This window comes from Macrobrachium rosenbergii, chromosome 12 (genome assembly GCF_040412425.1).
Source record: "Macrobrachium rosenbergii isolate ZJJX-2024 chromosome 12, ASM4041242v1, whole genome shotgun sequence".
NCBI lineage: Eukaryota > Metazoa > Arthropoda > Malacostraca > Decapoda > Palaemonidae > Macrobrachium > Macrobrachium rosenbergii.
Genome location: NC_089752.1, coordinates 5,539,596 through 5,566,355, shown reverse-complemented (window position 1 = coordinate 5,566,355; position 26,760 = coordinate 5,539,596). Strand labels below are relative to the sequence as shown.

Genomic DNA, 26,760 nt, shown 5'->3' with positions numbered 1-26,760 from the left:
CTCACATACAATACCAAACTTCAGTGAGGCATTTGCTGACATTCATTAGATGTTTCTACAAGGTTAGATGTGATTCAAAAGTTACACCAAGCATGGTTAAGTTCAAGAACTAATAGAATTCAAAGTCAAAACATCTCTTGGTAACGATGGAATGACCAGGAATTGCAGTAGAATGAGCGAAACTTCTGAACGTTGTAACAGAGTAGAATAGAGAAAATCTCGGAACTAGTAGTCTTAATCAGCATCTGCTCAAGTCATTAAAAGGAAATGAATTTGTAATTTGCATGCTGGTCTGTTATATGCATAGAGCTCTGATAGTTACCACAGCAAATTTACAACATATTCTCTTTGTATTCTTGTTTTAGCAGTTTTCTTAACAGTACTACACACACACACACACACATATATATATGTGTGTGTGTGTGTTATGTATGTATGTACAGTACATATATATGTGTGCGTGTGTGTATATCACTACATTTCTCTTGAATCTATTCTTTTCCTATAGCCTCTCAGTACTATATTAACGAACACGCTAGTATCATACTTGTCTTGTTCCATAAGAATGTGTGCAAATAAAGGTGTAAGTAGCAAGCAATCATTACTTAAATTGGAGTTTCAAGATACTCCAAAATTGTTCAACCTTAATTTAAGAAATATTGCAATCTTTAAAATTCTGATTTATAGAAACTGTGCTATCTTCAAAGTTCATTAGTACACAGTTCCGTGGCTGGTAGTTCCTCTGGGTTAAAAAAAAAAAAGCGTACAGAAGTACTCGTAAGCTTATTATATCACTTTTGTTTTCAATAAAATCGCCAATTCTCATTTCGTGACCTGGTCTTTCTGTTCTATCAGTATAAAAGATGCTATGCACAGCTTACCAACTTATTCTTCTTTTGAAATCACAGTAATACTAGTCATGCTGCTTTTTGTAATTTTTTAAGCGTCACTTTTTCCTGCCAAGTGTCAAGCAGATGAGCTTTTTGGTCAGCAACAATTATTCGGTAATTCTAGTTATTGTCTGAGTGATTTTACTGATAACACTCCACCACCGATGTCACAAGACGTTTAGCAGATATCAAAAACTGTCTTGCAGATGTCCGAAAACATCTTGTAGATTTTCCATTCATTATATCTCATAAATTTGATAAAATCTTCTTGCAGGTTTCAGAAGACGTCTTGAAGATGTCTTGGAAACATTCAGAGGCATCCTGCAACCGTTGGCGAGAAGGCAGTCTACCTCACGGAATCGGTCTAGATCAGCGGTTCTTAACCCGGGGGTCGTGACCCCCTGGGGGTTCGTCTGGGGTTTCTCAGTAGGTCACAAAGGGTTCGGGAGAATATAATTTACTTTCATAAATTTGGATTAGCCAGTTGGGCTTTTACCGGTTTGGTGAGTGCAACTTGTTACCTCCCTACCCCTGAGGTTTTGTTCGTAGCATTTTCAACAAACCATGGTCTTCCTATTACTTTATTTTATCTTACCTTTTCACAACGTTCACCATTTCAAAATTTATTATAGTGGTTACGGTAATATCTGAAGAGTCTCGCGGGGTCATAGGATGAAAAAGGTTAAAGCCACTGGTCTAGATCTTCCAGGTTCACCAATGATGACACATCATATAAGCAGCATACCGCAATCGAATAGGACTATTTCATCCGGCTGGTTCAAAGCGTTAGACGTGGTAATCGTGCCTATACTGATAATATAATCAATAAGGTGACAAGAGGGTATTGGTCATACAGGTAATTATTGTGATAAGAATATCGTAGAGAATGTAGACACGTAGAATTTTTTTTTGTCAATGTTATGATGATGATGATGTCAGTTTAATCATAGAAGTATGGATTCAGTTTATTTAAAGAGGTATGGATTTGAGAAGTTTTTACTGAAGATTTCACACTTTTAATAAAATTACAGTTACAATTTCACCTTTACTATTATCATTGGTTTTAACAGAAAAGAGAATATAACTTTAATATGAGAGCCTCCATAGAATGAAGTACATAATTTGTCCCAGCTGGCGACCTTTATTTTATTGGTCTATTACAATCTATAGATTTCCTAAGTAAATTTTCACTCTGGCCCATGATAGTTGTATTTTAACAGCCTTTTCATTATACTAAAATCAAGCATAACTTAGCCATGTTTCTGTCAGTGATAATATATCAGTCTAAGTGCTTACTTCTTCAACAGTCCTGGTTCCCATAGACTGAATAAAAAAATTGCAGTCCAGTTTGCAATATTTGTTCTTCATGGTCTGCTATATTTTTTATACCTGCTTCTTTATTGCTGTACGTTTCATGCCCTCAACAAAACACACACATCTATTTCCATCTAATTGTAATTGATTGCATGGCATTTTGATATTAGTACTCCAAGCTACCTAATAGGAGCATTGTAAAATTAACTGCGGGCTGACAGATTGTCATTTCATAATCCAATGCTCACCTGTGGTGAGCATTTAATAAAAATTCTGAATAACTATGTTGCCTCCGCGTTCCATGCCGCAACTTTCTTAAATAATTCACATTCCTGCTGAAACCATGTAAGGGAATAGTGCCGGCGTTGCGCCTCACTGCTGACTTAACTAAAGGTTGTTTTACTTTACCTCCGTGCCCAGTTTCTTTCTTCCATCTTGCTGTCCAACTGTCCAACCAGCCCTACTTCCTCTTTTCACCGTCTTAAACGACGAATGGTTGAACGTACCCCACTGCTTCGCTTTATAGCCAAATTTTCATAAATAAAATTATCACTGATGATTTGTTTTTATGATTTATGACAGGTAGGGGCCCAGTGACATAGGATGGGTAGGTAAAGTTAGGATGCATCTATGCATTACAGTATTACAGCATAAAATTAAAAACTGTAAGCAAAATCATCATTAATAACGTATAACACGTGGTGCATTCGGTCTAGGAACATAGTGCATACAGACTCAGACAAGGGACCAGTGCATTTAGGTCACGATGCATTCGGGCAGTACTGTAATCTTTGTAGGTATAAAAAGCAGGTTATGTTGAGAAAGCTTTATACAAGGCGGGTTCGCCAATGAATCAGCTGTTAAACTGGCAATGACCATCGTGTTTTTTCTCTTGGCCAACCCCATTTTTGCTTTTTTCACCAACCTGTCGTCCTCCATTCTTTCTACGTGAGCATACAATCACAGGACACTATGATGCGTCCTTTCATCTACATAAACTTTTTTAATTTCTTCACATATCTCCATTTTCTCACTCAGTTTTCTTATGCTATAAATACTGTACTACAACAACAACCTTCAATGAAGGTGAGTTGCTTCAGCAATCTCTTTTTACATTTCCATCTTGGCTTCATCATTTACTCCAAGTCCCCTCTCTATCTTTTGCACAAGCCTTGATACTTTAATTACTTCACCTGCTCTGTGACCTATCTCTTCCCTCATTCTAGCATCATTCATTATAATTACACAAATACCTCTTCAAATCAACTGCTTTCTTCTACCATCCATACAATTTCCATTGCTCAGTTTTCCTGTTTTATATTTATTCTCATAACTTTACTCTTCTTCACATTACTCTCAACTTTCTCCTCTTACAAGCAACATCAAACTCTTATAAACACACACACACACACACACACACACACACACACACACACACACACACACACATATATATATATATATATATATACATATATACATATATATATATATATATATATATATATATATATATATATATATGTAGATGCAGATGTATAACTTAATCACTAAAATATGGAACATGTTGAATATATACATAAAAGCAATAACACAGATGATTGTTTCACTTTCCTTCATGGTATTACCTATATATACAAATATATATATATATATATATATATATATATATATATATATATATATATATATATATATATATATATATATATAATTGAGTAATATATACGACCACAAGAGGTTTTTAAAAACCACCTCGTTTATCTGATTGTATGCTGTAAAATAGTGTGATTATTAACGTGCTCACGATCTATGGAGAAGGTTTTAATTTCCAATACTGGCTTTTTCGCGATTCCACGCATTATCTTATGGCACACTAAATTATTTTTGAAACACTTTTATTGAAGACGTGGCGAATGATAAATCAACATGAAAGCAAGTATTATTCATGGTATTACAGAAGAATTTTGGGCATTTTCCTTATACGCTAAAAATGTTCGATTCCTTTCTGTTTTGTTTACACCGAAGCGGCTTTTTGTAGACGAGAGGCGAGGCGACTATTGTCGCCATTGATAATTTAGGAAAATGGGGTTGTACTTGGAGGAAATGAAGAGTTATTTTCAAAACCACAACAAGCAGAAGGAATATGTCGGCCATAACTCCAAAGTTCACACAATTGGGTGGAATGCCGACGGCCGACGTCTAGCTTCGGGCTCCTATGACAAGTGTGTCACAATTTTCGTGTTTGACGGACATCGCGAGACGCTGGTGAGTTCTCGTTTGTTGCAATATAATATATTCCGTCGTGATGTTGTTTGAGTAATACTATAATACCTTTATTCCTAGCCAATTTCCTTTTAGTACAGTTATAGTTTTATCCTACAATTTTAGATGTTTTTTTTTTTACCGGTTTCCTTACGTTAAGACCGAGGTTTGTTAAATACGAAAAGTACAAATTTTCGTTAAATGTTTGTCATTTTTTCTATGCATTTTTACGCCTATGCCAACCATTAGGCCTAGCCTATTGTTTTTACAAGTCATTGTTTTTTTTCCTCCGCCCCTTTGTCCTATAGGCCAGGCGGTATTATTTTATAAGTTGCCAATACATGATATGAAATTGTAACCTACATTTTTTAAAAGAGCTCATCATCTAATTAGGACTTATAAGGTAAGACAATATTGCCCCCCATCTCCAAAGCTAAACAGCAAAATTGTAGCCAGTAAACAGGCCTGCCCCTAGCTTACATGGTACTTTATGTTGGCAATTTATAAAATTTTAATGGCCAGGCCAAGGAATGCAGCCGTTATGGGGGACCAACATCAGGAAGCCGGTTTTGTCGGTAGTGAAATCGGCAAAGCTGTAGAACAGCTCCGCATGAGTTATTATCTTGGAAATTGACTTTTTTTTTTTAGTATTTTTGGTGTTTTTATCTTGGAGACTTACCATTATTTTTGGGGTTTCTGCCTTTTTTTAAGCATTGTTTTTTGTGGTTTCTTATCAATATCCCTTCACGTGTTTATTTTTGTTGATACGTTAACAAGTTATTGCACTTGGGATGGGATGAACCTTTCAAAACAGGTTATGTTTTTGTATGCTGAATGAAACCCCTTGTTGGATGGACTTCAGGAGTTAATTCAGGTTAATGGCTCATTTTTAAAGTGTTATAGATTCTTAGGTAAAAGGGAGCAGAAAAGTTAAGTTCACCTTCCCAGCTGAGTATTCCCGGTACTGCTAAGTTAGGTTATTTTTGTTGGTATAATTCCTTTTTATAATTGGTTCCACATATAGCCAATGCTATCATGCATGCAGTGTTATAGAGCTTTTGGTAGAAAGTGGAGTTTCTTTACCTGACTTGCACATGTGGAACCATTTTATAATAACGTGACAATCTGGTCTTTCTCCAAACGATTTCCCCCCACCCAAAACCCCGTTCCCAAAGGGTCCACAACCATTTTGGGTAGAGATGTGGTTAACAATAATTGACCGACAGTAAACAATGCCACCTCCTTCACCAGCAATACTAAAAGTATAGGAAAAATCAATTTCAAGGTAGTAGATCCTTGTCGGAGCTGTTCTATTGTTTTACCCTGTTTTTATGCATATGATAACCTATTTACTGTCTTTTGTTTTTACATTCATACTCAAGGGGCTGGTACTAAACATGGCAGCCATTTTGTGCATAAACTGGTAATTACCAAATCAGAGGGGTGCAGTAGTAGTCTTCAGTCTTACCTAGGCCTACTGTTATCCATAGCCAGTATACATGGAGCATATGTTCTGTATTTCTATGCACTTTTATGCCTAATCAGTAGCCAATTGTTGGTACAAAATATATATAATTTTTTTTCCCCTTCCTCTAGGCCCATAGACCTACATGAATCGTGGGGGACTGTTGGTGGGAGGAAGGTTATGTGTTGGGAAATCAGATTAAATGTATATGCCATTCCAAAAAGAAGGAAATGCATAAGCTATGCTAGGATAGGTGAAATCGAAACACTGACCTAATTTTACGAAAAGCACAGACTAGCTCATGGATAATATTAATGGCAACACTGGTATTATTTTACTCTAAACCGTTATTTGATATTGGAGTTTTTATGCTGTGATCTTAGCCTCCTTGTCTGTGCTCAAATACTACTGAGAGTTCTCCAAATCTATTGTCTGTTACTGAGGTTGACATGCTATCAAAACTCATGCTCAAATCTATTGCGTATTTACTGTTACTGAGATGTTGACATGCTCAAATCTATTGTGTATTTACTGTTACTGAGATATTGACCATCTTCTGCTGATGTTTTACCATCCATTCCAGTTGGGCTATACTAAATATGGCACCTATGGGAAAGTTGCTGATATTAAAGTAAAATTTTCACAGGAAATGGATATAGGCTAGTTTGAACATGTAGCAAGAACAATAATAGGGATGCACACTGACATTGTACCAACAAAAACATACACTTTTTATTAAGTTGTTATTGGTACATTTAAAAATAGTATTCCTTTAATTATCTGGATCGCCATTATCTGGAACTCGACATTATCCGACACACCTCAGGAAAATGTTGGTGACACTGCTTATACTCATGAACAGATTGAGAAAGGGTTTTGGGATTCAGGGAGGCCTGGAGAAGTTTCCAAGGTGGGGGTGGGTCAGATAGCCAGTTACCATGGGAGAGGGGGTAAACTAATATAAAGTATGTTAGATTACCTTTGTATACCAGTTTTACATTTATGTGCAAAAATAAAAATTATAATTCCAGTAATACATTTGTTTCTTTTAGCAGCTAAAAAAATAATTCTCCTAATTCTTTCATTAGTAGGCTCAGTCACCTGATTCTGAGAATGTAAACATTATTTAAATGCATATGGTGGATGATCAGTTTTTTTATGTATATTATGATGATGATTTAATGTGATAGTAATACTGTATAAATGGATCCAGTAAGTAAAATATCAGTTTCTTTACCATTAACTTTTATCTTAAATACAGCTGTAATAGCCTATTTGACCTATGCAAATGGATAATGTGAGTGTAACACCTAGCCTAGGTCAGTAGTTCACATTTATACATTTTGTATCTCAAGTATGGTAATAAAATATGGTAAAAACTGAATAAAGTTGCTGTTTAAAAATACTGTAATGATGATAAAGCCATGGTAAGCTGTGGGTAAACACAAGTAGGCTACCTACCTATCAAATTGTGTCATTTAAGAGAGAGAAAAAGAAGGGATTGTATTTTTTTTCAAAGTGTATTTATGCAGCATATTTTGTTACAAGTATCAGGAAAAAGGTAGATAATTGTCTTTTGCATAAACTTTTCAGAGTAAAGTGTAATGGTTGTTGTTTATAAACATATTGTGTTTACAATTAATGTATGTGGTATGGAAAAGGTTAGGTGAGGGTAAGGTTACCTTAAATATAGATTTTTAGCCCTTTCCGGACACCTAGATTTTTAATTGAAGGATTACTGTATACAAGAAATATTTGTTTTCTGGTCCTTGTCCTATGTTTGACAAACTTGGCTGTAATGTATCTGTGAAAGTTGATGGGAGTGGTGTCTGTCTGTAAATATTAACTGGCCTTGGCTATAATTTCTCACCATATTAAGATCATCAGGAAGTTACAGGTTCCAGACCTAACCTTGAATTACAAATATACACGGGTCTGTATTTGATGATTTGCTGACTCTATATAAATGTACAAACTATACCATAGCATCTATAACCTTTGTAAGTTGACCAGTGCAAGTTCCTGTTTGAACAAGTGTCCTAGTCTTGACTACAGCTTCTTGCAGAGTGCATAAGATCATATCAAAGACTTATTTCAGCAGTGATAGATCTGAACTGATGTATGCTGCTGTTATCGTCCCTTAGATTTTTGGTGCCCTGGGGCGTAGATCTAAAAAACAGTGAATTAAATGCAGAAATTCATTACAGCCTAACATTGCACACTGGTCCCTACTGGGCAGGGTGCCCTGTTTACCCTTTAGCATTGCACACGGAATATATACCCTATCTTGAGGATCGGAGGTACACATCTGGGAGCACTTGTTTCTTGTCCCATTCTCAGTCCTGGTGCAGTATTTGATTCTTTGTTTAGTGGATGAGAGACATTTACACTTCCAGATAGAAAACTTGTTATACTCATCTGTAATATAATAGATATCATTTAATATCTGTATCAAGGCAGCCTTGGTCAAAATTGAAGAAATTGGTCGGTAAATGAAGAAAACATATGGGTACTTAAAACGAGTTAAGTTTCAATTGGTTGGAAACAGTTGGTAATTAACATGTACCAAAAAGGCTGAAAAAGCTCCCGTATGCACTCCAGAATAGTTTCAGCAATTTAATCTATCCCCACAATTTTGCCCAGTGTCCTAGAACTTATGGAACAAACAACCAACCTCAAAATTATGTATATAGATAGTTAACTATTGTTAAGAAGTTAATTTTCATTCTTTTTGATACTGACAATTTTAAGTCACCATAAAGCCAACTTTAGGTCTTCAAATAGTAAATTCTTTTAAGTGAGTAGAGTTTTTGGGAATGTAACCCCCTCCCCATAAATGGCTAAAATCTCGAATACTTAAAACCCCCTAAAAACTTAGACTGCTTATTTTGATAGTTCAAACACAAAAAAACCCTGTAAATGCTTGTACCAGAACATCTTTAGTCATTTAGAAAATATGAAATACAAAAAATTAGTGAATATTTCTCCGTGAAAAAATACTGTAGATGGGCAGATTTTCATAAATAATAATGTATATATGTTTCATAGAAATCCATAAACAGAGTCCACATGGAATTGTGACAGCGTGTCACGGGGGTTTTACTGTCTGTCATTTTTCTAGGACTCCTTCCTCCATGGCTGAGAAATTTCTATCTTTCAGAGAAAAGATTACACATACAAAGGGCATGGAGACAGCGTAGACCAGTTATGTTGGCATCCTACCCATTCGGAACAACTAACATCAGCTAGTGGTGACAAAACTGTAAGAATATGGGACTCTCGTACACACAAGTGCTCTGCAACAATCAATACTAAAGGTAAGCCTGATTATAAGAAAATACTAGTAGACCGCGTGAGTGGGTTCTTGATATTTGGAGGACAGACTTTAATAAAATAAAGGCGAAATGTTTGAGTTTTTGTATTTCAGATACAAACAGGAACTGCAAGAACTTATAAAAGTATATAAAGATGTATTTCAGTATTTTGTTTGAAATTGTTTCATGGTTGGTATTATTTGATGTTTTCCCATATATCACATAATTTCCATACCATTTCTTTTGGTTAGTGGACAGCTGGAAAATGTTATTGTTTAATTTGTAAAGTATTAAATATTTTCTCAATGCATAGTAAATTGTGAGGACCAAACTTTATAAGAGGACTTGAAAATTGACCATATAACCTTTATGTTCAAATGAAAATACGTAACCATAAGGTTTCACTTACTAATACAGACTGTTAAGAATCCCATTGTCAGTTTTGCACTGACACATGCTTGTTCAGATGTAATTTCCACCTCAGATTCCATTACAGTTATACAAATTACTTCATGTTGAAGTACATGAAAGGAGTCCTAATGCACTTGCTATTACATCAGCTGTATGTACGCTTATTATAGAAGTTGTTTGTCCTTTAATGTTTGCTTGTATTATTATCAATAGTTATTTAGTTACACTCTTTATTATCGGTTTTTGATCTTGAAATTTTTTAAAAATCAGTTGTGGTGTTTCCCAACTTAATGTCAAGTGGATTGCCCTTAGGTGGAATTTCATGTGGCAGAAGGATTCACTACCAGTCATCTGAGTGAAGACTTAGCCTTGGGACTGTTCCCCCCTTTTGCCATTAATCATTGCCATGTGACTTTTGGCAGGAATTGATCTCATTACATCCTTTTTGATATATTAAACCATATGAAAATGTGAGTTTGTATTTCAGGAAACAAAAATAAAAAACAATTGGCATGTTTTGGATATTTGCAGAAAAAGTGAGAAGTATCAAGTACTGGCATAGATGTGCATTACAGCACGTTGTGCCCTATAAGTTGTTTTATTCATTGCTTGTTCTTTCTTTTGCTGGGTTTCTGCTTACAGTCTGCTGGTACAGCATTTCATACAACTAATTTAAGTGGTTACTGTTTGTAGTTTAACTTACAAAGCACACTGTAGACAGTACTAGAGGTTCTTCATAGTGAACCTTTGGCCCCCAGCTGAATGGATTTACTGTATCCGTATTACTTTTCATCCATTCCCTTTGGTCTCTTTCGCCTAACTGTCCAGCTTGGATAATCTTGCTCTAAAATTCAGTTGTCGTTTAAAAAAAATCTTTTTGGTACCATATGTAAGTCAAGAAATATGACACTGTGGTCTTGTTAAACTACATTATGATTAATAAAACTGTATAGTACAGTTATTTTGCTCTTCCTTTTCATTCATTTCCTATAGTCTCTTCAAACCTAGCTGTGTGCCTTTATAATTTTGACCAATCATCAATTTTTTATTATTTAAGAACCGATTCTTTTGGCAAACTGTCTCTGTATGTGATTTTTGGGACTTATTAGATTAATAATCATTAAAGAGTGTAGGTTTTGTAATGCCACAGTAAATGTGTGTGAAGATGTGATGGAATTTTTTTTGTAACCACTTCCATGAGTATTGTGTTGGGTAACAGGCAGTATGCTTAATTCTTTTAAGTGGTCCATAAAAAAGCTGAGGGACTGTTTATACTGCAATCACATTTTCATAATGGGCACTGCTTTTATATTTGATTTTTTCATCAGGTTTTTTATGTTTTTCCAGGAGAAAATATTAATATTACATGGTCTCCTGATGGTCACACCATTGCTGTTGGCAACAAAGAAGATTTAGTATCATTTATTGATGTACGAAGTCAGAAGATACGTCAAGAGCATCAGTTTAAGTTTGAAGTAAATGAGTTATCATGGAATAATGCTAACGATCTCTTCTTCCTCACAAATGCTCAGAGTGGGCAGGGGTATATTAATATATACAAGTAAGTTGGGAATATATTTTCATGTTTTTTGTTTTATTCAACAACAGGTTATGGCAATGGTAGTTTTTGTGCAGTTGAAAGTGTTGTGTTAGTGTAATTGAGTTAGTTTTTATTAACCTTGAATACCTTATGATAGAAGTTTTTCTCATTTGCCAAGGACTGGGGGCAAAAGGGATTGATGGCCACTGAGTTATGAATTTGTTTTGTTGCCTTTAATGTATGCATTAATTTTGTAAAGCATACTTTTGGTTGAATTTACACAATTAAATTGTTGATAGAATTACAATGAAAACAAGCATTTTTTAAAGTGTTTATCTTTTTAAAGTTTAGTAAAAATGAATAAATAAAAGACCAGGAATTTCCAGGAAATTCGACAAAAGAAGGATGGATATTGTTCTATGAAAACATTTTCAGAATCTTTGAAAGTAATAATATTGTACATCTTAACTCCCTATTGTTAAAGAATTATTGTCCTGTGAAGTTGAGTACTCGTGCAATATTTTTTAGTTAAGTATGTATCAGTAATGTAAGTATATTGTTTTCCACTGATGAATGTTTTTGTTTCTTCAGTTATCCAGAAATGGAGTTAGTCCATAGCATTCATGCACATCCCGGCAACTGTATATGCATCAAATTTGAGCCGCATGGGAGGTACTTTGCAACTGGGTCTGCAGATGCTTTAGTTTCCATTTGGGATGCTCAGGAACTCTATTGTAAGAGGACATTACCCAGGTATGAGTCTGAATGTACTGCTCACTAAGTTAGTTGGTACTATACTAGAAAATTTCATATGCAGGAAGACAGTTTGGCATGTAAATTTATTACTGATGAGTCTCTGGAAGTATTGCTGATTCTTTGTATTTGCCTTCAGCAGTCAAGTGAAATGCATGGTAAAAGTAATAAATACAAATGTTGCCAGTGCCTTTTGACATTCTTTGCTTCCAAATGCATATGATAGTTTGTAAACTTGCATTGAGTTCAGTAGTATAATTCTGAAATTTTCCAAGCCTTTGCTTAGTGAGTATTGTTAAATTATTTAATCTTTCTTTTTAGATTTTAGAATGGTGTAAATTCCTAAAACATTGTGGTGGATGTTAAAGATAATGGAAGTGGTATATAATTTTTTTGAGCAAAATTACTTCCATACAAACCCATTACTTTACTTCTGATTTAGTTTTTCATGCAGATGTGAAGAGTTCATACACTCCAAAACCAGTAGAAAAAAAACATCCCTCATGTACAGTACATCCAGGTTCCCAAATACCCTAAGAGAACCATTCACTTCATGTCTAGTCTGGAGGCTGTTACAGAGACATGGGTTTGTGAGGAGGACAAGTAAGATTAGTGGTTTTTTAAAGGAAAAATTTAGTTTTACAAAAAAAATATTCTATTTGTTTCATTTTAATGTTATTACTTTTAATTTAGCCAGAGTAGCTGTTAAGTGATATCTCATTAATCCATAAAACTATAGAGAAATTAAATGATGGGACGGACCCAGTTGAGCTTAAAGAAGATGGGAGAATATAGCTCTGTCAACAATTGGGAATCTGACAATGGGACAGGCACTCCTATAGTAAAAAAGAGGATTTGCATGTGTAGTTTAGATATAAAGGAAAAAGTGTACCTACTTGGGGTGTGGAACATAGCTGTGAAATCTATAGCCAACGGGATGCCCAGAAGACGCTTAAGGTAATGAATCTCGAAAAGCTAAGATTCACAAAGGAGGGTGGGAGAGCTTGAGATTCTGCAGCAAATCCAAGAATCTATGAGTAAGGTCTCTTAAGTGAAAAGTCACAAAAGTTGTTTGAAGCCTCAGAGTGCCAGTTTCTAAAACTGAATGAACAGTCATGTTCTCTTTGTAAAAGTAAAGACATCACTAATGCCTCAATCTCATGAACTCTGACTTAAATGTAGGTTGCAGCTTCCTCTGAAAGATCTTCATAAGCTCTTGATCTTGCTCTGTTAACCAAAAAACTTGCCTTTTCACTTGGCCAGTAGATTGAAATAAACTTGAGTTTCTTTGCCTCCATTCTTTGTTCTATGAAGATATAAACAAAGTTCCCAGACCGATAGAGGAGCAAGAGGAGGAATCTTGAATGAAGTGGAGTATCCTTGAGAGTTGTTCATTTGTCTTTTAGCTAGAAAATATAGTACAAACACAGTCCAGTTAAGTTTCAGTAGTTACTAGGACTTTTCTTGACAAAGAATGAATCTTGCATACTTTGTGAACAGTTGCAAAGGTAGTTTTTAGTTTTTGGGGAGCCTCTTTCTCCAAGTGTTGACAGAGTCTTTTTTAAGTTTACAGAGAAACTGTATCAATGGATTGCTAAAAAATCCAGAGCTTGTGTGCAAATGTATGTGTCCTTTGCTTGCTAATATTGACATTTTTCACTGATGCCTAGGAAAGATCAGGAAATCTGCTAACTAGATTAGAGGCTTTGCACTTATCAAGACCCTTTTCTCTTACCCGTCAGAGAGGGGCTTTCATTTACAGGTAAAGTCTGACTGCAGAGGTCTTTGGTCTGGTGATAGCTTCTGATGCAGTTGCCTAAAACCTTTTTGCACAAGATCTTATTGGATAATCTCCATGTATGATGCTAGAGAGTCTCTGGATTAACTTTCCTAACATAGCTTATAGCCTTGTCCATAACTAGGAGGCCTTCTGATTACTAAGGTTGAGACAAATGTCAGCGATTGCTTTAGAAGGGTTGACCTGTCTCCAGAAATGGTAGACAGTAAGCTTCTCAAAAAATCTTCGTTGCCCTAGTCTCTGTTCCTGAACTCTGCTATGCCTTACAAAATTCAAGTGATGGGCCCCCATGGTGTGAATTGATCTGGGGAATGAGAAAGCCTTCATCATCTTTTATTGGCTTCTTGATGCCATGGTCCAAGAGGGGGTTGCATAAATTTTTGTTTAGTTGGAGGTCATGGAGAATGTTGCTCTGTCTCTTCTTCTGGTAATGAGACTTGCTAGAAATGTGAAAATCAAATTTATTCATCTCATTAGAGTTAAGTATTGACAGTGTGATGGGGTGGAGATGCATAATTCATATCTGCTCTTGTAATGGCCAAGCTCAGCATTGTGATCAGTCATGGATGAAGTCAGTTGATAAGAGTAGAGGTCTCCATGTTGTCTGTCATTCTGAGGTCTGTAACTCCAGTGAAGATAGAAGTCCTGAAAACTCTGTAATACGGCATCCCTTTTGGAAGAATGCTGCATGATGATCTTTGGTTGCAGTACCAATGTTCTTCCCAAAGAAAAGACCAACCTTCTAGCCTTTGAAATATCAGACAGATTGATGTTATCTGGAGAAGGGAGCAAGTTGTTCAGAGAATCCACTCCTGCCCATTTGCCATAATTAAAATTTCCTATAAAAATTTTTTAGTTGGTCAGTCTCTGCCATAGCCTAAACAACTTGAAGGTTTGGAAACAGAGGGCATTGATGCTTTAATGAGAGCTTCGGTTCATGCTTAAAAGTTAATTATTATGGATGAATCTTATCTGCTGTTAAAGATATTTAACCTCTCCATGCTAGTCAAGTGCATTCAACAAATAACTGCTATTCGTGATGGACTATCTATTTCATTGGTTCTCCACCAGGTGTTTTAAATATTTAAGTTCTTGACAGAATTCTTGCTGCCATATGGATCAGTGCTTTTAGGCATCCAGGAATTTGGCTGTTGTGCTGTTGTTATGGTGTTGTGATCGCTTTGGTTTCATCAATGGGATGTCATCATTTGGAAGCAGTAAGCTTAAGAATATTAGGTTTTCCCCTATGACCTTTGTGTGAATAGGATGTATTCAGCAGAAATAGACAGGCAGTAGTTGTGTCAGTTGTATTAGTCAGGAGTGTGCCTTAACCTCTGATTTGAGGAATGTAGGGAATGGTGTGATGCAATAATGTAGAAATTCTTTAGGTGTTGGAAGAAAAGGGAAGCAGATAGATTGAGAAGGTAACTGGTTTCAGCAGGGCACAAGCTGGTTACCTTTCTTCTGGCTTTGTCATCTATTCCATCTTACTTTCCCAACCAACTTTCTCCCTTTCTATTCCTATTCCGCTACTTCCTGTTACCCTTACTGTAGCTCCATCTTCTGCCCCCCCTTCAGTTCAGGGAAAGCAATGAAGTAAGTTAGTGGAAGGTTAATCTGATTTTGGAGTCAAGGGGGGTTAACCAAATTTGTGTCAGGTATAGAAGCCAGTGCCCCCTGTGGTGTGTGTTCTTTTTCACACATTTCCGAGAGAAAAAGTGTCAGTGGCCTTTGCCTATCAGTAGCTTGAGCTCAGGACCGCCTTGTGCCAGTAGGAAGTCTATTGCCAGGGAACTGAGTTGTGTCTCCGAGTGAGGTTTTTCTGTACCCTCTGATATCTTTCCCTCCTTTGTTGCAGACAACCAGTCATATTCTGCAGTTGCTTAAGGATTGTCAAGTCCTAATGGTATTGAAGTAGGTGTAAAGTTAGGACATAGTAACGGAGGTAACCATAGAGATGAAGTTGATGTTTCTTCTGTTAGTTTTGATACCCAGGTAAATGGTTTCATTCTCAACCTGTTTGTTCCCTTCTTCCTCAGTTTCCTTTCCTTTGTTTCCTCTTGCATGATTCTCATCTCTGCCGTGTCTGTGTCTGTCAATGTTAGTTGCCCTTCCTCATCCACCACCTTGGAGGTCTTTGGCAGCTTCTGCTGCCTCTTCAAAAGGAGCCTCCTTAGAAGCTAAGGAAATGTTTTGAAACGAGACTTGTCATCCTCAGGCGGTATGGCGCCTGTAAGGCCGCACCTGGCAAGTTGGTCGTGTCAGGCCTCATGACTCATTCCTCCCCCCTCCCTCCAAGCTTTCTTTTGTCCTACTTGTGGCTGTTACATCATTGGCACCTCAGGCATTATGCAACTAGAGCGTGTTGTCTGCACTACCTCCTCTTCTGCCTCACCTGTTGATTTCCTGGAGGAGTCAGTTTTTGCCACCCCAACTCCTTTTTCGGCGCTTGAGAAGGAGCAATTTGAGGTGGATGAGATAATTTCAGTTTTTTGGCAGCTTGTAGACAAGTGTGCATCTCTCTATCCTCATTTGGTTGAGGGTTCTGAGACAGACACTCAGCCTTTGCTGTCTTCCAGCACTTTGGCTCTTGTTAAGATGATGGAAAGGTTAAAGCTTTCTAAATCGGTCAAGACTTGCTTTGAGGGAATTTCTCTCGTTCTGGCGCATAAGGGTTTCCTTTAAAAATGCTTCTTCATGTCTTCCTTTATGGGGTCATGTAGAGCTGCCTCGTATGATACTGGTTCTGTGGCAACTCTGAAACTGTCTTTGGGTCATTACACAGACCTCTTTTCTTGTTTGGACCCAATGAAAAGAAGAGCATTGTAGATGCTGCACATCAACAATCTCAGACTGTTAACAGTTTGGAAGAGTTTAAAGCAGTACAAAAATCTGGTATGAGCCTAAGTAGTAGTGTGTTCTTGAGTAGTATTTGTGTTCAGGAAACAAGGTGGGATATCTTCCTCGGTGTTCCCTCTGGTAGAGGGCTATCTGTGGGCGGAAGCAAGGAATATTGTGATGATTCCTCAGTTTGTACCAGGAAGGAACAGTGTGTTAGTGGATCAGCTCAGCAGAAGATGATCAGACTCTTCTGACAGAAAGGTCTCAGATTTCTCAGGTATACCATTCCCTGTGAAAACTTTAGGGAACTCCAAACATAGACCTCTTGGTTACAGCTCAGAAAAGTAGATTGCCAGTTTACTGCTCACCCTTCCAGGATCACCAGGCTCAGGGTGGTAGACATGTTTCTGCAGGATTGAGGTTGGTTGGATATGGAAACTTACATCTTCCCTCCTTGTGATCATAAGAAAGGCACCCAACAAGTTATGAGAATCCCAGAACTCCAGGATAACCCCAATAGCTCCTTGATGACTGCAGAGGGAGTGGTTTCCAGATATACTTTCTGAGGCCATAGATCAACATTGAATCCTTTCAGAGAGATTTAAGACAACTGCATACCATGAGGTTTCATTGAAACCTGCACTTGCTTGAGTTAACCGTGTGGAGACTATCAAACTTCTTGCAAGGGCAAAGTTTTCCAGAGCACCTTGGGAGTTTATCATCAAATATTGAAGAGACTCAACCACTAACTACTTATATCAAAGACAGTTAATGGTCTATCACTTCTAGTGTCAGTCTATGGGGATTTCTTACACCCATGCCTCAGTTGACAATTAATTTCTTTCTTGTTCTTAGATACTCCAAAAGGCTGTTAGTCCTAGACACAGGGACCTATTAGCATTGCATCCTTCATAAGGTTGCTCCGACCATGCCGTACATGAGAGCCTTACCCCTGTGGTCCATCTTCTGGTGGCAGTAGGGTACAGGATACTTACCTGCTGTTAAAATAGATTCCACCCACCTTCCCCACATATTAGTGGGTGGTCCAGAAGAATTTTGAGGAGAACTAAAACATTTGAAAAACATGGTAGCAAACAGGTGTACTAGATAGTTCACCTGGGTCAGCCAAGCATTCTTTTTTGAATGCCAACCACATCTGACTAGTGTGAAGATGTAAGCAATCTTCAACAGTAGGTAAGTATCTGAATAATAAATTTATTTAGAAAATTTATGTAATTATAAATTGTAATATTAAAGATAATAGTCATCCTCAACTGTCACCAACCAGTTTGCAATATCATACAAAAGTAAATTAGTGAAAGTCAGTAGTACAAAACTGAACTCCAACAAAAAATAACAACTGTTGCGCACTTCACTAGCCACTTTTCGCTGGTTAGAGAAACTCACAATTCATAAAATTAAGCAGGTGACGAAGACAAAACATGAGTTTTGTAAGATTTTCTTCAGATCGTAAACTTCAAAATTATAAACTAATACAAAAATCACCAAATAAATGAAGTGACCATGATGAAATGGAATGGAAGCTGTCTTGAAAACTTTTTAAGATAGGGAGAATGACTCCTGAGGCAGATGCACATGAAATGAATGGTTTTCTTAGGGTTTTTTCAGGGGTCTAGATTCTTGTGTGCTAACCAATGAGACAAAGGTGCAATAATCCTTTTTCTTCTGGTTTTGGAGAGTCTGGACTTTGCACAGATGCATGAGAGACTAAATTGAAAGCAATAGGGTTGTAATAAAAAAGTCTTTTATAGACAACGTGAGCATTATTCTATGATTAAAAGTAATTTATAGACTAGCATTTTGCAATAATGATGTATGAAACAGATGTAGAATACTGCATCATTATCTGCAGTCAGGAGCAAATTGCTATTTCTGCAATGTCAGTTGAGTCTCAGGAGAAAGCTATGCAGTATTGTGGAAGAATTTTGAATAAGTTAGGCTAGAAGGGTTTGAAGACCCAGACTTAATTGGATGAAAACTATGAGAAAGGAGGCTGGATATGAGTGGAGGTTTATGGAAGATAAAGCACAGGAAAGACAAGAGTGGCAGAATTTCACAGAGGCCCTTTGCATCTTGTGGTGTTAATGAAATACTAAGTACATGCACTTGACTTTACAAGTTTCTCAAATAGAAACATACAGTATAAATAAAATAGTCCAGGAACATTAGCCAAATTTAATAGGCAAGATGGAAAAAAAATGTAGAAAGCTGAATTTTTCAGTAATGATACTCCAAGACATGCTGGATTCAAATCTGCAAAGACCCCAAAAATCCTCCTTGTGCTAATTGTGTTAGAGCCCAAAATCCAAGATGGCTGCCATTTCCACTAATATTAGTGTATCTCTCATACGAATCTCACTTATGTGCAATTAATACCTGATTTATGTGTTTCTTGAATGAGAACTGAATAAGATATTTTAGGTATATAATCTTGGCCTTTTACTTAAAAAAAAAAATCAGGAATATATAAAGAGAGAGGTTTTAGATCACAAATCTTTTCAAATATTTCAATTACCAGGACTACATACATTGGAAATTTAACAAACCTTTTACAACTGCATACATTTATGACATAGTAATCATTATTTAAGGTTACTAGCCTTCAGGGGATGTACCAATATAAAAAGACGGTCTTAACTCAAGTCTCAAAGTCGCAAGATCACAGGTTAAATTGCAGAGGTACCTGTCAAAAATTAGGCTGATTCCAAAGCATGAATCTCCTGCTATAGTGACTTAGTGAGATTCAAGATAAGATCATTTTACCACCACATATACATGCATTTGAATCGCATTAAACTTATAACAAAAATTTAAATTCCTAAAAAGAAAAAAAAAAAAATTTGAAACTTCACTTTTTAGACAAATACGTTAATAATGAAATTCATTATTATTGTCATCACTGTCATCCAGAGGATAAGCATTATTGCACGTTATACCAGTGCATGAGGAGCACATTTCGAGCAGTTCAAACCAGTTTTGCGACATTTGCATTTCTTGCCACAGCCTGTCTTACATCCGCAAGATACCATCGTAAAATATGGTCAGGAGCCACAGGTCTATCAGTGCAAATCGGAATGAGCTTGTTCTCGTATTTCCATCCCCAATCAGTAGGTTGTAGATTATTAACATTGCCTAACCACTCCTGCACTGCAAAGTAAGCACGGCATGCATGAAACTTTGCAGCTGCTGAAGTTGGAGGAAGGCTCGAGTTCGAAGGTACAAGCAGATTTTTTTCATTTTCTGCATATATAGGACAAATCGAAGTCTATCAAGGTCTGGTGATGTGTCATCACCTTTATACAGTTTGAGCAAGAAGCTTTCCCCTGCGCTTGCGATCTCGTCATGTGTAGCATCAACATTCTTGAATGAATCAAGTGCCTGCCAGTCATACTGTTCCAGTACCTTTAAGGCCTTCTTTTTCCTACTTTAAACAGAGCTGACACTGTATCGCACCCTGTAATTGCATGTGCGGTCAGCAAATGCTTCCTGGTATTTGGATGCAGAGCTTCCATGATGTCATATATGCTATAAACGGCATCCCGTGCATACTGCATGTAAAGATTTCGTTTAGCGCGGTCGAGTAGCATCATTAACAGGTCTGTGTCCTTTCCAGCTACGTTACTGGGCGATCTGTGCTGACTGCATGCTCAACTGCTGTGTGTACTGATAAGGGAAATCAGCATCTGCCTGACTTCGAAGGCATATTGCACTAAAGTGGTCAATTCATCCTTAGGCGACAATGAATCTGGCTTTGTTTTATCGATTGGCTAAGAATGAATGTTGGCTATTAGTTACAGCCATGCCAAGTTCAAACAGGATATCCTGGGGCCACATTTTGTGGCCGTCGACAGAGTTTGCTCTGCCAACACAGTGATAAGTATGGGTTACTGCCCATCGAAGCAAATAATTGCTCCTGTGCCATAATTGAGAACATAACCTGAATAGTTATCAATAATGTCTTTATATGTACCATCATTTGGCCATATAACACTCTGTAGTAAGTGACGCCATCGACTACATAAAGTGGATTTGTAGATCACCAATGGGGTTGGATTGAGCATATGCTTTCAATGCATTGGCTAATACACTTTTAATTATTTTCATTATACCATTCTCAAATAATGGTGGTGGTTGCTTGCTGGTCATCTTTTTAGATGGTCCTTCATCTCAGAACGATTTTGTATCACTGGGTGACACGCATGAAGGAAGTGACATGGGGTTATTTCCACTTGGTGGCCGCAGTTTTGCGGCTGTTATTTGCTATGGCAATAGATGTTACTTTATCATTTCTCTTGAGCTTCAGCATCAGTATAACTGATTCCAGTTAGTCTGCTTGCAGCTTCCTCCCCAACTTTATGGCTAGATCAGCATTGGCAGTTTCTGGGGCCCACCTAAGCCAGTAGCGATACAGACTAACTTATCCTTGTTTTCCCCACATTATGAGAATGGTGCATGCTGTGATAAGTAAAGCCTTGAACTTGTTGATGTGCACCATCTCTTTTGCAGTTGTAGTTACCGAAAGGTCTTTATGCTGATCACTGGTAAGTGATTGAGTTCAGTGAATGATTCCAGAGATTCGCATATTGGACAGTTTGGGGTAGGATGTGGACCATTTTAGCTTGTGTGCTGTGTTATACCCCGATCCATGAGCAATACCTCCTCTTGCCTTGAGCATTCTCATCAGGATCTGTTCTATAGTCTGATCTGTAAATACCCCCACCAGAACCTATCTGATCTTCTTTTTTGTCAGTACCCTCTGAGGTGAACTTCTTATATTGGGACTCACTCATGATGCTGGGTTTCCTTCATTTTTGGTCAAAGGTAGAGACAGGCTGATTTGGCATATGCAGTGTGACCTCCAGCATGGAAAATTGGAATCATCTTCACAATACAGTACAAGTGTAGCTCCCAGTCTCGGTTCTCTCTGCTCGAATGAAGAACAGTAGGATTCTAATCATTTTCATGTACTCTATCCATAGTTTGCAACAAACAAAAGTAATAGAATATGATTCTTGCCTTTTTTCCTTGAGACCTAAAACATAAATTAAGTTGAAACTGAACAAAGTTAAACTTGTTATTCATTTCACTCTAGAAAGATGAAATTATTGTCTCATTGCATGAATTACAAAAAAATTCACTATTATAACTGACAGGTGGCGGCCATCTTGGATTTTTGGTCCTCATGCATTTAGCACAAGGGGGATTTTGGGGTCTTTACATATTTGAATTCAGTAGGTTTTAGAGTAGTATTCCTGAAAAAATCAGCTTTCTACATTTTTTCCATCCCATTTCACCTATTATAATTGACAGGTGCTGACCATCTTGGATTTTTGGTCCTCATGCATTTAACTTCAAAGGGATTTTTGGGGTCCTTACATATTTGAATTCAGTAGGTTTTGGAGTATTATTCCTGAAAAAATCAGCTTTCTACATTTTTTTTCCATCATTTCACCTAATGTTCCTGGGCTAAAAAGCAGGTATTGTCTAATTTTACTCCACTTACTGTACAGTATTTATAAATAAATTACTAAATACAGTTTATCATTAGGTTTTTGTGTGATCAAAATAATCCTTAATGAATTTTGAGTCATTTTAAGATCACTTTTGGTAAGTGAATGAATTAAGTTATGTTTGACCTGTTGTGATGATATTTCTTTGAAATTATTATATGTCTGGCCATTGTTGCTATTTTTTTTTTTTTTTTACATAGATTTGAAGACTAGAATTTAGAATGTTTATAACAACGAGATACAGCGTTAGCATGAAAAGTTTATTGAGATTTAATGTACTTGTTTGATTAAGCCTTTATAAAGGCACAAATATGTAGAGTTGAATGGTAACTTATATCCTTATGAGTTTTCTTGTCTTATTTACATTTAGTCTTGTGGACTTTGATGAGAAACCAATTTCCTGTTTTCAGATTAGAGTGGCCTGTTCGAACATTAAGCTTCTCTTTTGATGGACAGCTGTTAGCCTCTGGAAGTGAAGACCAGTCAATTGACATTGCTCATGTTGAGACTGGAGAAAGAGTTGCAAACATAAATGTTGCCTACCCAACGTTCACTCTTGCATGGGTAAGTATAAAAGAATGTAGATGTTACATCTCTCTCTCTCTCTCTCTCTCTCTCTCTCTCTCTCTCTCTCTCTCTCTCTCTCTCTCTCTCTCTCTCTCTCTCTCTCACTATTTATGTAGGTGTCTACAGCCAAAGTAGTAGTACATGAGAAGTTACCAATCTAAACTCATTCTCAGAGTAGTTTGTGGTAAAGATATTGGAACTTTAAGGACGATTGGTAAATCGGTAACAGTGTCATTTCTTAGGTTTATTCTTTCCCTTGTACTTGTCTGTTTATACAAGTTGCATGCAAGGTTGAATTTGGGTTATTTTGTGAAGTTAGAAACTGGTCATCTGGGTCACAATTTCCATTTAATGGATATGTGAACCTGAAATATATTAGCTTTGCAGACCAGTTTACTTTTCTTTCAGTGAAAGGAAAAGCTCTTTAACAATGGTAGGATAGTGACCAGGGTAGTAGTACTGTAGTTGTAGTAGACAGTATATTAACTTTTTTTTTTACATGTCTACCTGACATCCTGACATCTTATAGATGTAATGGTAATGATGATTATGATAACTGTTCCAGTATGTGCATGGAACAAGCTGTGGTTGGTCATTTATGATGAGATGGGCCACTTTTATATTTTTCTCAGAGGTTTATTTTATCTTTGTATAATGAGGCCAGCTGTTGGTTAAAAATTACAAAAATGTTTTTTGCTTTAGTTGGACATTTTTCTGTCGATTTCAAATAAATGGGCACGTGACAATATTTGAAGGGTGTGGATAGGTGATGAAACAGTCATACTTTGACTAGAGTATTGATTCACACTTCCAGATTTTCATAGGGCTGCCTTAAATAGTTTGTTCTTACAAAAAAGGTGAAAACTGGAAGATTACTGAAATGTATTTTTAAAGTTAAATCTTTAGAACTCTCTGAAAACTACTTTGTAACCATAATAATGAACAAAGTACTGTACCTGAAAACTACTTTGTAACGACAATAATGAACAAAGCGCTGCACTGTACAGTTCATGGCCAGCCATATATAAGTTTAAAATTTTTGCTCAGTGGTCCAGTGCAGTTATCTACTAATTGTTGTTTCAGTTCTAGAAGTACAGTTATGTATTATAATATGGACTGATATACAGTGGTGGACCTTTCTTATTAAGTAAATCAAATTTTAAGAAATTCCTTAAAAATACTTGTCAGCAAAACGACACTGTACTCCTCTTACATACCTCATATCACTCATATTAAAGATAATTCTTTTATAATAAATAAATTTTCTTCTCATCCTCTTGGGAAGAATTACAGTGGATTTTAACTGATATTTCTCACATTCAGTTTTGTTGATATATTTCTTACATTCAGTCTTGTTTCTTGACCCTGTTTTTATAATCATTATTTTGCCAACAAAGTAATAAAAAGGTTACATTATCTCATGCTTTTTTTTTATATGTGCCTGATAGCAAGTTATCTTAGGAAAAGGTGAATGGAACTTGTTGAGCATAGATGAAAAGCCTTTGTTGAATCGTGCCAAAGATTTAAATTCTTGTGAAACAATTATCATGTGTCAGTTTGAGTTCATTTATTTTCTGTTGAGTGTCCTTGAAGATTGTACGCTCCTTGTCGAGTGCTCTTGTCAATAACACTGTTGTTATTGCTGCTTTTTTTATTTGCAATTTTTTTTTTGAAATAAACTATACGACCATGAACTTAACTAGCAAGCCTCTGCTGAGTAGAATGCCCACATACAATGATAGACTAAAGTAAGGAAAGTATTGATAAAGGTAATGATAAAAGTTCCTTACAGGATAGTTGTTTTATGTTTGTTTCCCGAATTTTGCACTACAAGACTAACAAGAGTAAAAAGAGATTTGAGCGGTGTGATGTACCTGATTTTTATTTGCACTTCAATCCTGATTGTCGTTGGAGGCACCCAACTGCCATACAGTACTCTCGTTGGGACTGTGCTTCTCTTAAGTTGAATAAGGACTCACATTCAGTGTATTCTTTGATGATGAAGTTTTAAATTCGCTGTTCCAGCATCCCCGTCACTTCTTCCTCGCATATGCTTGTGATGACAAGGACGACAGAGACCGAGACCGTGATGCAGGCACTGTGAAGCTCTGGGGCTTAGCAGAGAGATCTTAAGGATTCCATTTATAAGTGGTAGATTTCCTTCCCTCTGGAGATGACAGGATTTTTAAGGAAGCTTAATAAGTGTAAGCTACTGTTTTACGTAAAATCTACTTTGTGACATTGAATTTAGAACCAGGTCTTCAGTGTATGTACGTTTCAAGACTTAAGTCACATTTGATAACAGGAACTATTGTTCAAATCTGTGTACAACTTACTAAAAGTACAATCTTTAGTGTTGATCATGGTAGACTAATTTCAGTAGAAACATCTGTCAGAAAAATGCTGTAGTACTATTCAGGTGAACCTCTTCATTTGTATATTTTATACTGTCTTTTGTAACTCAAGTCCTGAAATCCATAGTTTCTTTTATGTTAGACAAAGTCCCTGAAAATAAAAAGTTAATCTTTTTGATGTATTTCATTTTATTACCTTATTATTTCATTCATCAATGTTTTGCATTTTATATTTATTTATCTATACATATACAAGTTCAGTAATTATATCATATTTGTGTATTTTGTGTGTAAAGCATGTTTGAAAACTTTACTTAATTATTGTAATATAAATTAGAGATATTGTTCTTATTCCCAGTCTTAGAATTTTGTTATTTCAAAATGAAACATTTATATCATAGTTAACACCTACATAATACGTGTTCATAAAATACAGGATTGTTATGTTTTTGTAGGTATTCCTCCTAAGTTTGATGGGCAAAGATTGATTTCAACAGTATATAAAAAATAACAATGTAATTACTGTACACTAACGATTAATGGCTGCATTAGGGGAATTTGACTTATTACAGTTTTACTTTTCTTACAAGGATTTCCATTTCTGTGGGACAAAGTTTGTGAAAGAATAATTTTTCGTTTTATCCACTGAGATGTATGGACACATTTTGGGAGGTTTTCATTTTACCTGTGAGCAAAATATACAGTTAGTAATACAAACCAAAAATATAAAAAAGTTAATCTTGATGTTTTGCCAAATTTCAATGGGAAGGTGCTTAGGATCTGCCAATGATCAAAATGGTTAATCATCAGGTGTGGGTTATTTCATTGGTGAGGAATGGTCCCAATTGGGAAAGTCATTGTTGGGTATGATAGTCACTTGCTCAGGAGGCTTTTAGATTTAAGCAGTATGAAGGTTTATAGATGACATTCAAGGATGGTTTATTTTTCAGTTTATGTAGTGCTTAAGCAGACCCTAATGGTGAATGCTCTGACCATGCTGATTGGGTCTGTGGAGGATATCAGGTCTGCTATTGAAGGCTTCTGTGGGGGTTGGTTTAGCGTTAGATGCGTATGCATGGGAGAGGAGGGGTGGTTTTCATCAAGAATCAGTGCTTTAAATTGGTTTATCTGGTTGGGGTTAGAGAGTGTGACGCGTCCCAGAAACATATATCACAGGGAGCATTCATCCTCTCAGTGACATGGACTTGTGTAGGCAAAACAGGATATCTTGATAGGGAGTGTCCTTTTCCAGGAGCGGGATGGTAGGATGTCCCGTTTAATGAAGATCTCTGTCAATTTTAACTTTTGTGAACATTATTAACAGGCCTTGGGCTACCTGATTTAGGTAATTTTGCACAGAATGCTATAAAAACAATGTGAAACAGCTCTCCAAACATATGAAGTGATTACCTTTGCTTGTTGCTTTTAAGGCATTCACTCTGGGTGTTGAAGCATATGTCCAGATAAGTGGTTTTGGAACTGTATACACTACCATTTGTGTTCATGTGTTTGTTTTGGAGGGGAAAGAACACCAAAGAAGAGAAGTTTCCCTTTGATGCTCACTCTCAAATGTGCAGCAAAGGAGACTTCACTCTTCAATGCATGTATAACTTGATGTGTTTCTTTATTGGTGTGAGTCCTGACAAAGGTCATACCTGCGGTAGGTTGCAGGTGCAGGTACTTCTCTTTTACCATTCATCTTTAACCTGTATCTCCA

The 26,760-nt window shown here is 36.5% G+C and overlaps 1 protein-coding gene across 1 annotated transcript; it reads left to right on the top strand.

Annotated features, from left to right (window-relative positions):
- Positions 1-4,193: 4,193 nt before the first annotated feature.
- Positions 4,194-25,218, top strand: tex (THO complex 3 homolog tex). The gene is made up of 6 exons (XM_067113383.1): positions 4,194-4,472; positions 9,095-9,251; positions 11,007-11,220; positions 11,791-11,952; positions 22,533-22,686; positions 24,715-25,218. Exons 1-6 carry the CDS (start codon positions 4,290-4,292, stop codon positions 24,820-24,822), a joined length of 978 nt encoding a protein of 325 aa, XP_066969484.1. The 5' UTR covers positions 4,194-4,289; the 3' UTR covers positions 24,823-25,218.
- Positions 25,219-26,760: the final 1,542 nt, after the last annotated feature.

Coding starts and splice junctions, on each gene's coding strand:
- tex (XM_067113383.1), top strand. CDS start 4,290: ATGGGGTTGTACTTGGAGGAAATGAAGAGTTATTTTCAAAACCACAAC. Junction 4,473..9,094: donor ACGGACATCGCGAGACGCTG/GTGAGTTCTCGT, acceptor TCTATCTTTCAG/AGAAAAGATTACACATACAA. Junction 9,252..11,006: donor TGCAACAATCAATACTAAAG/GTAAGCCTGATT, acceptor ATGTTTTTCCAG/GAGAAAATATTAATATTACA.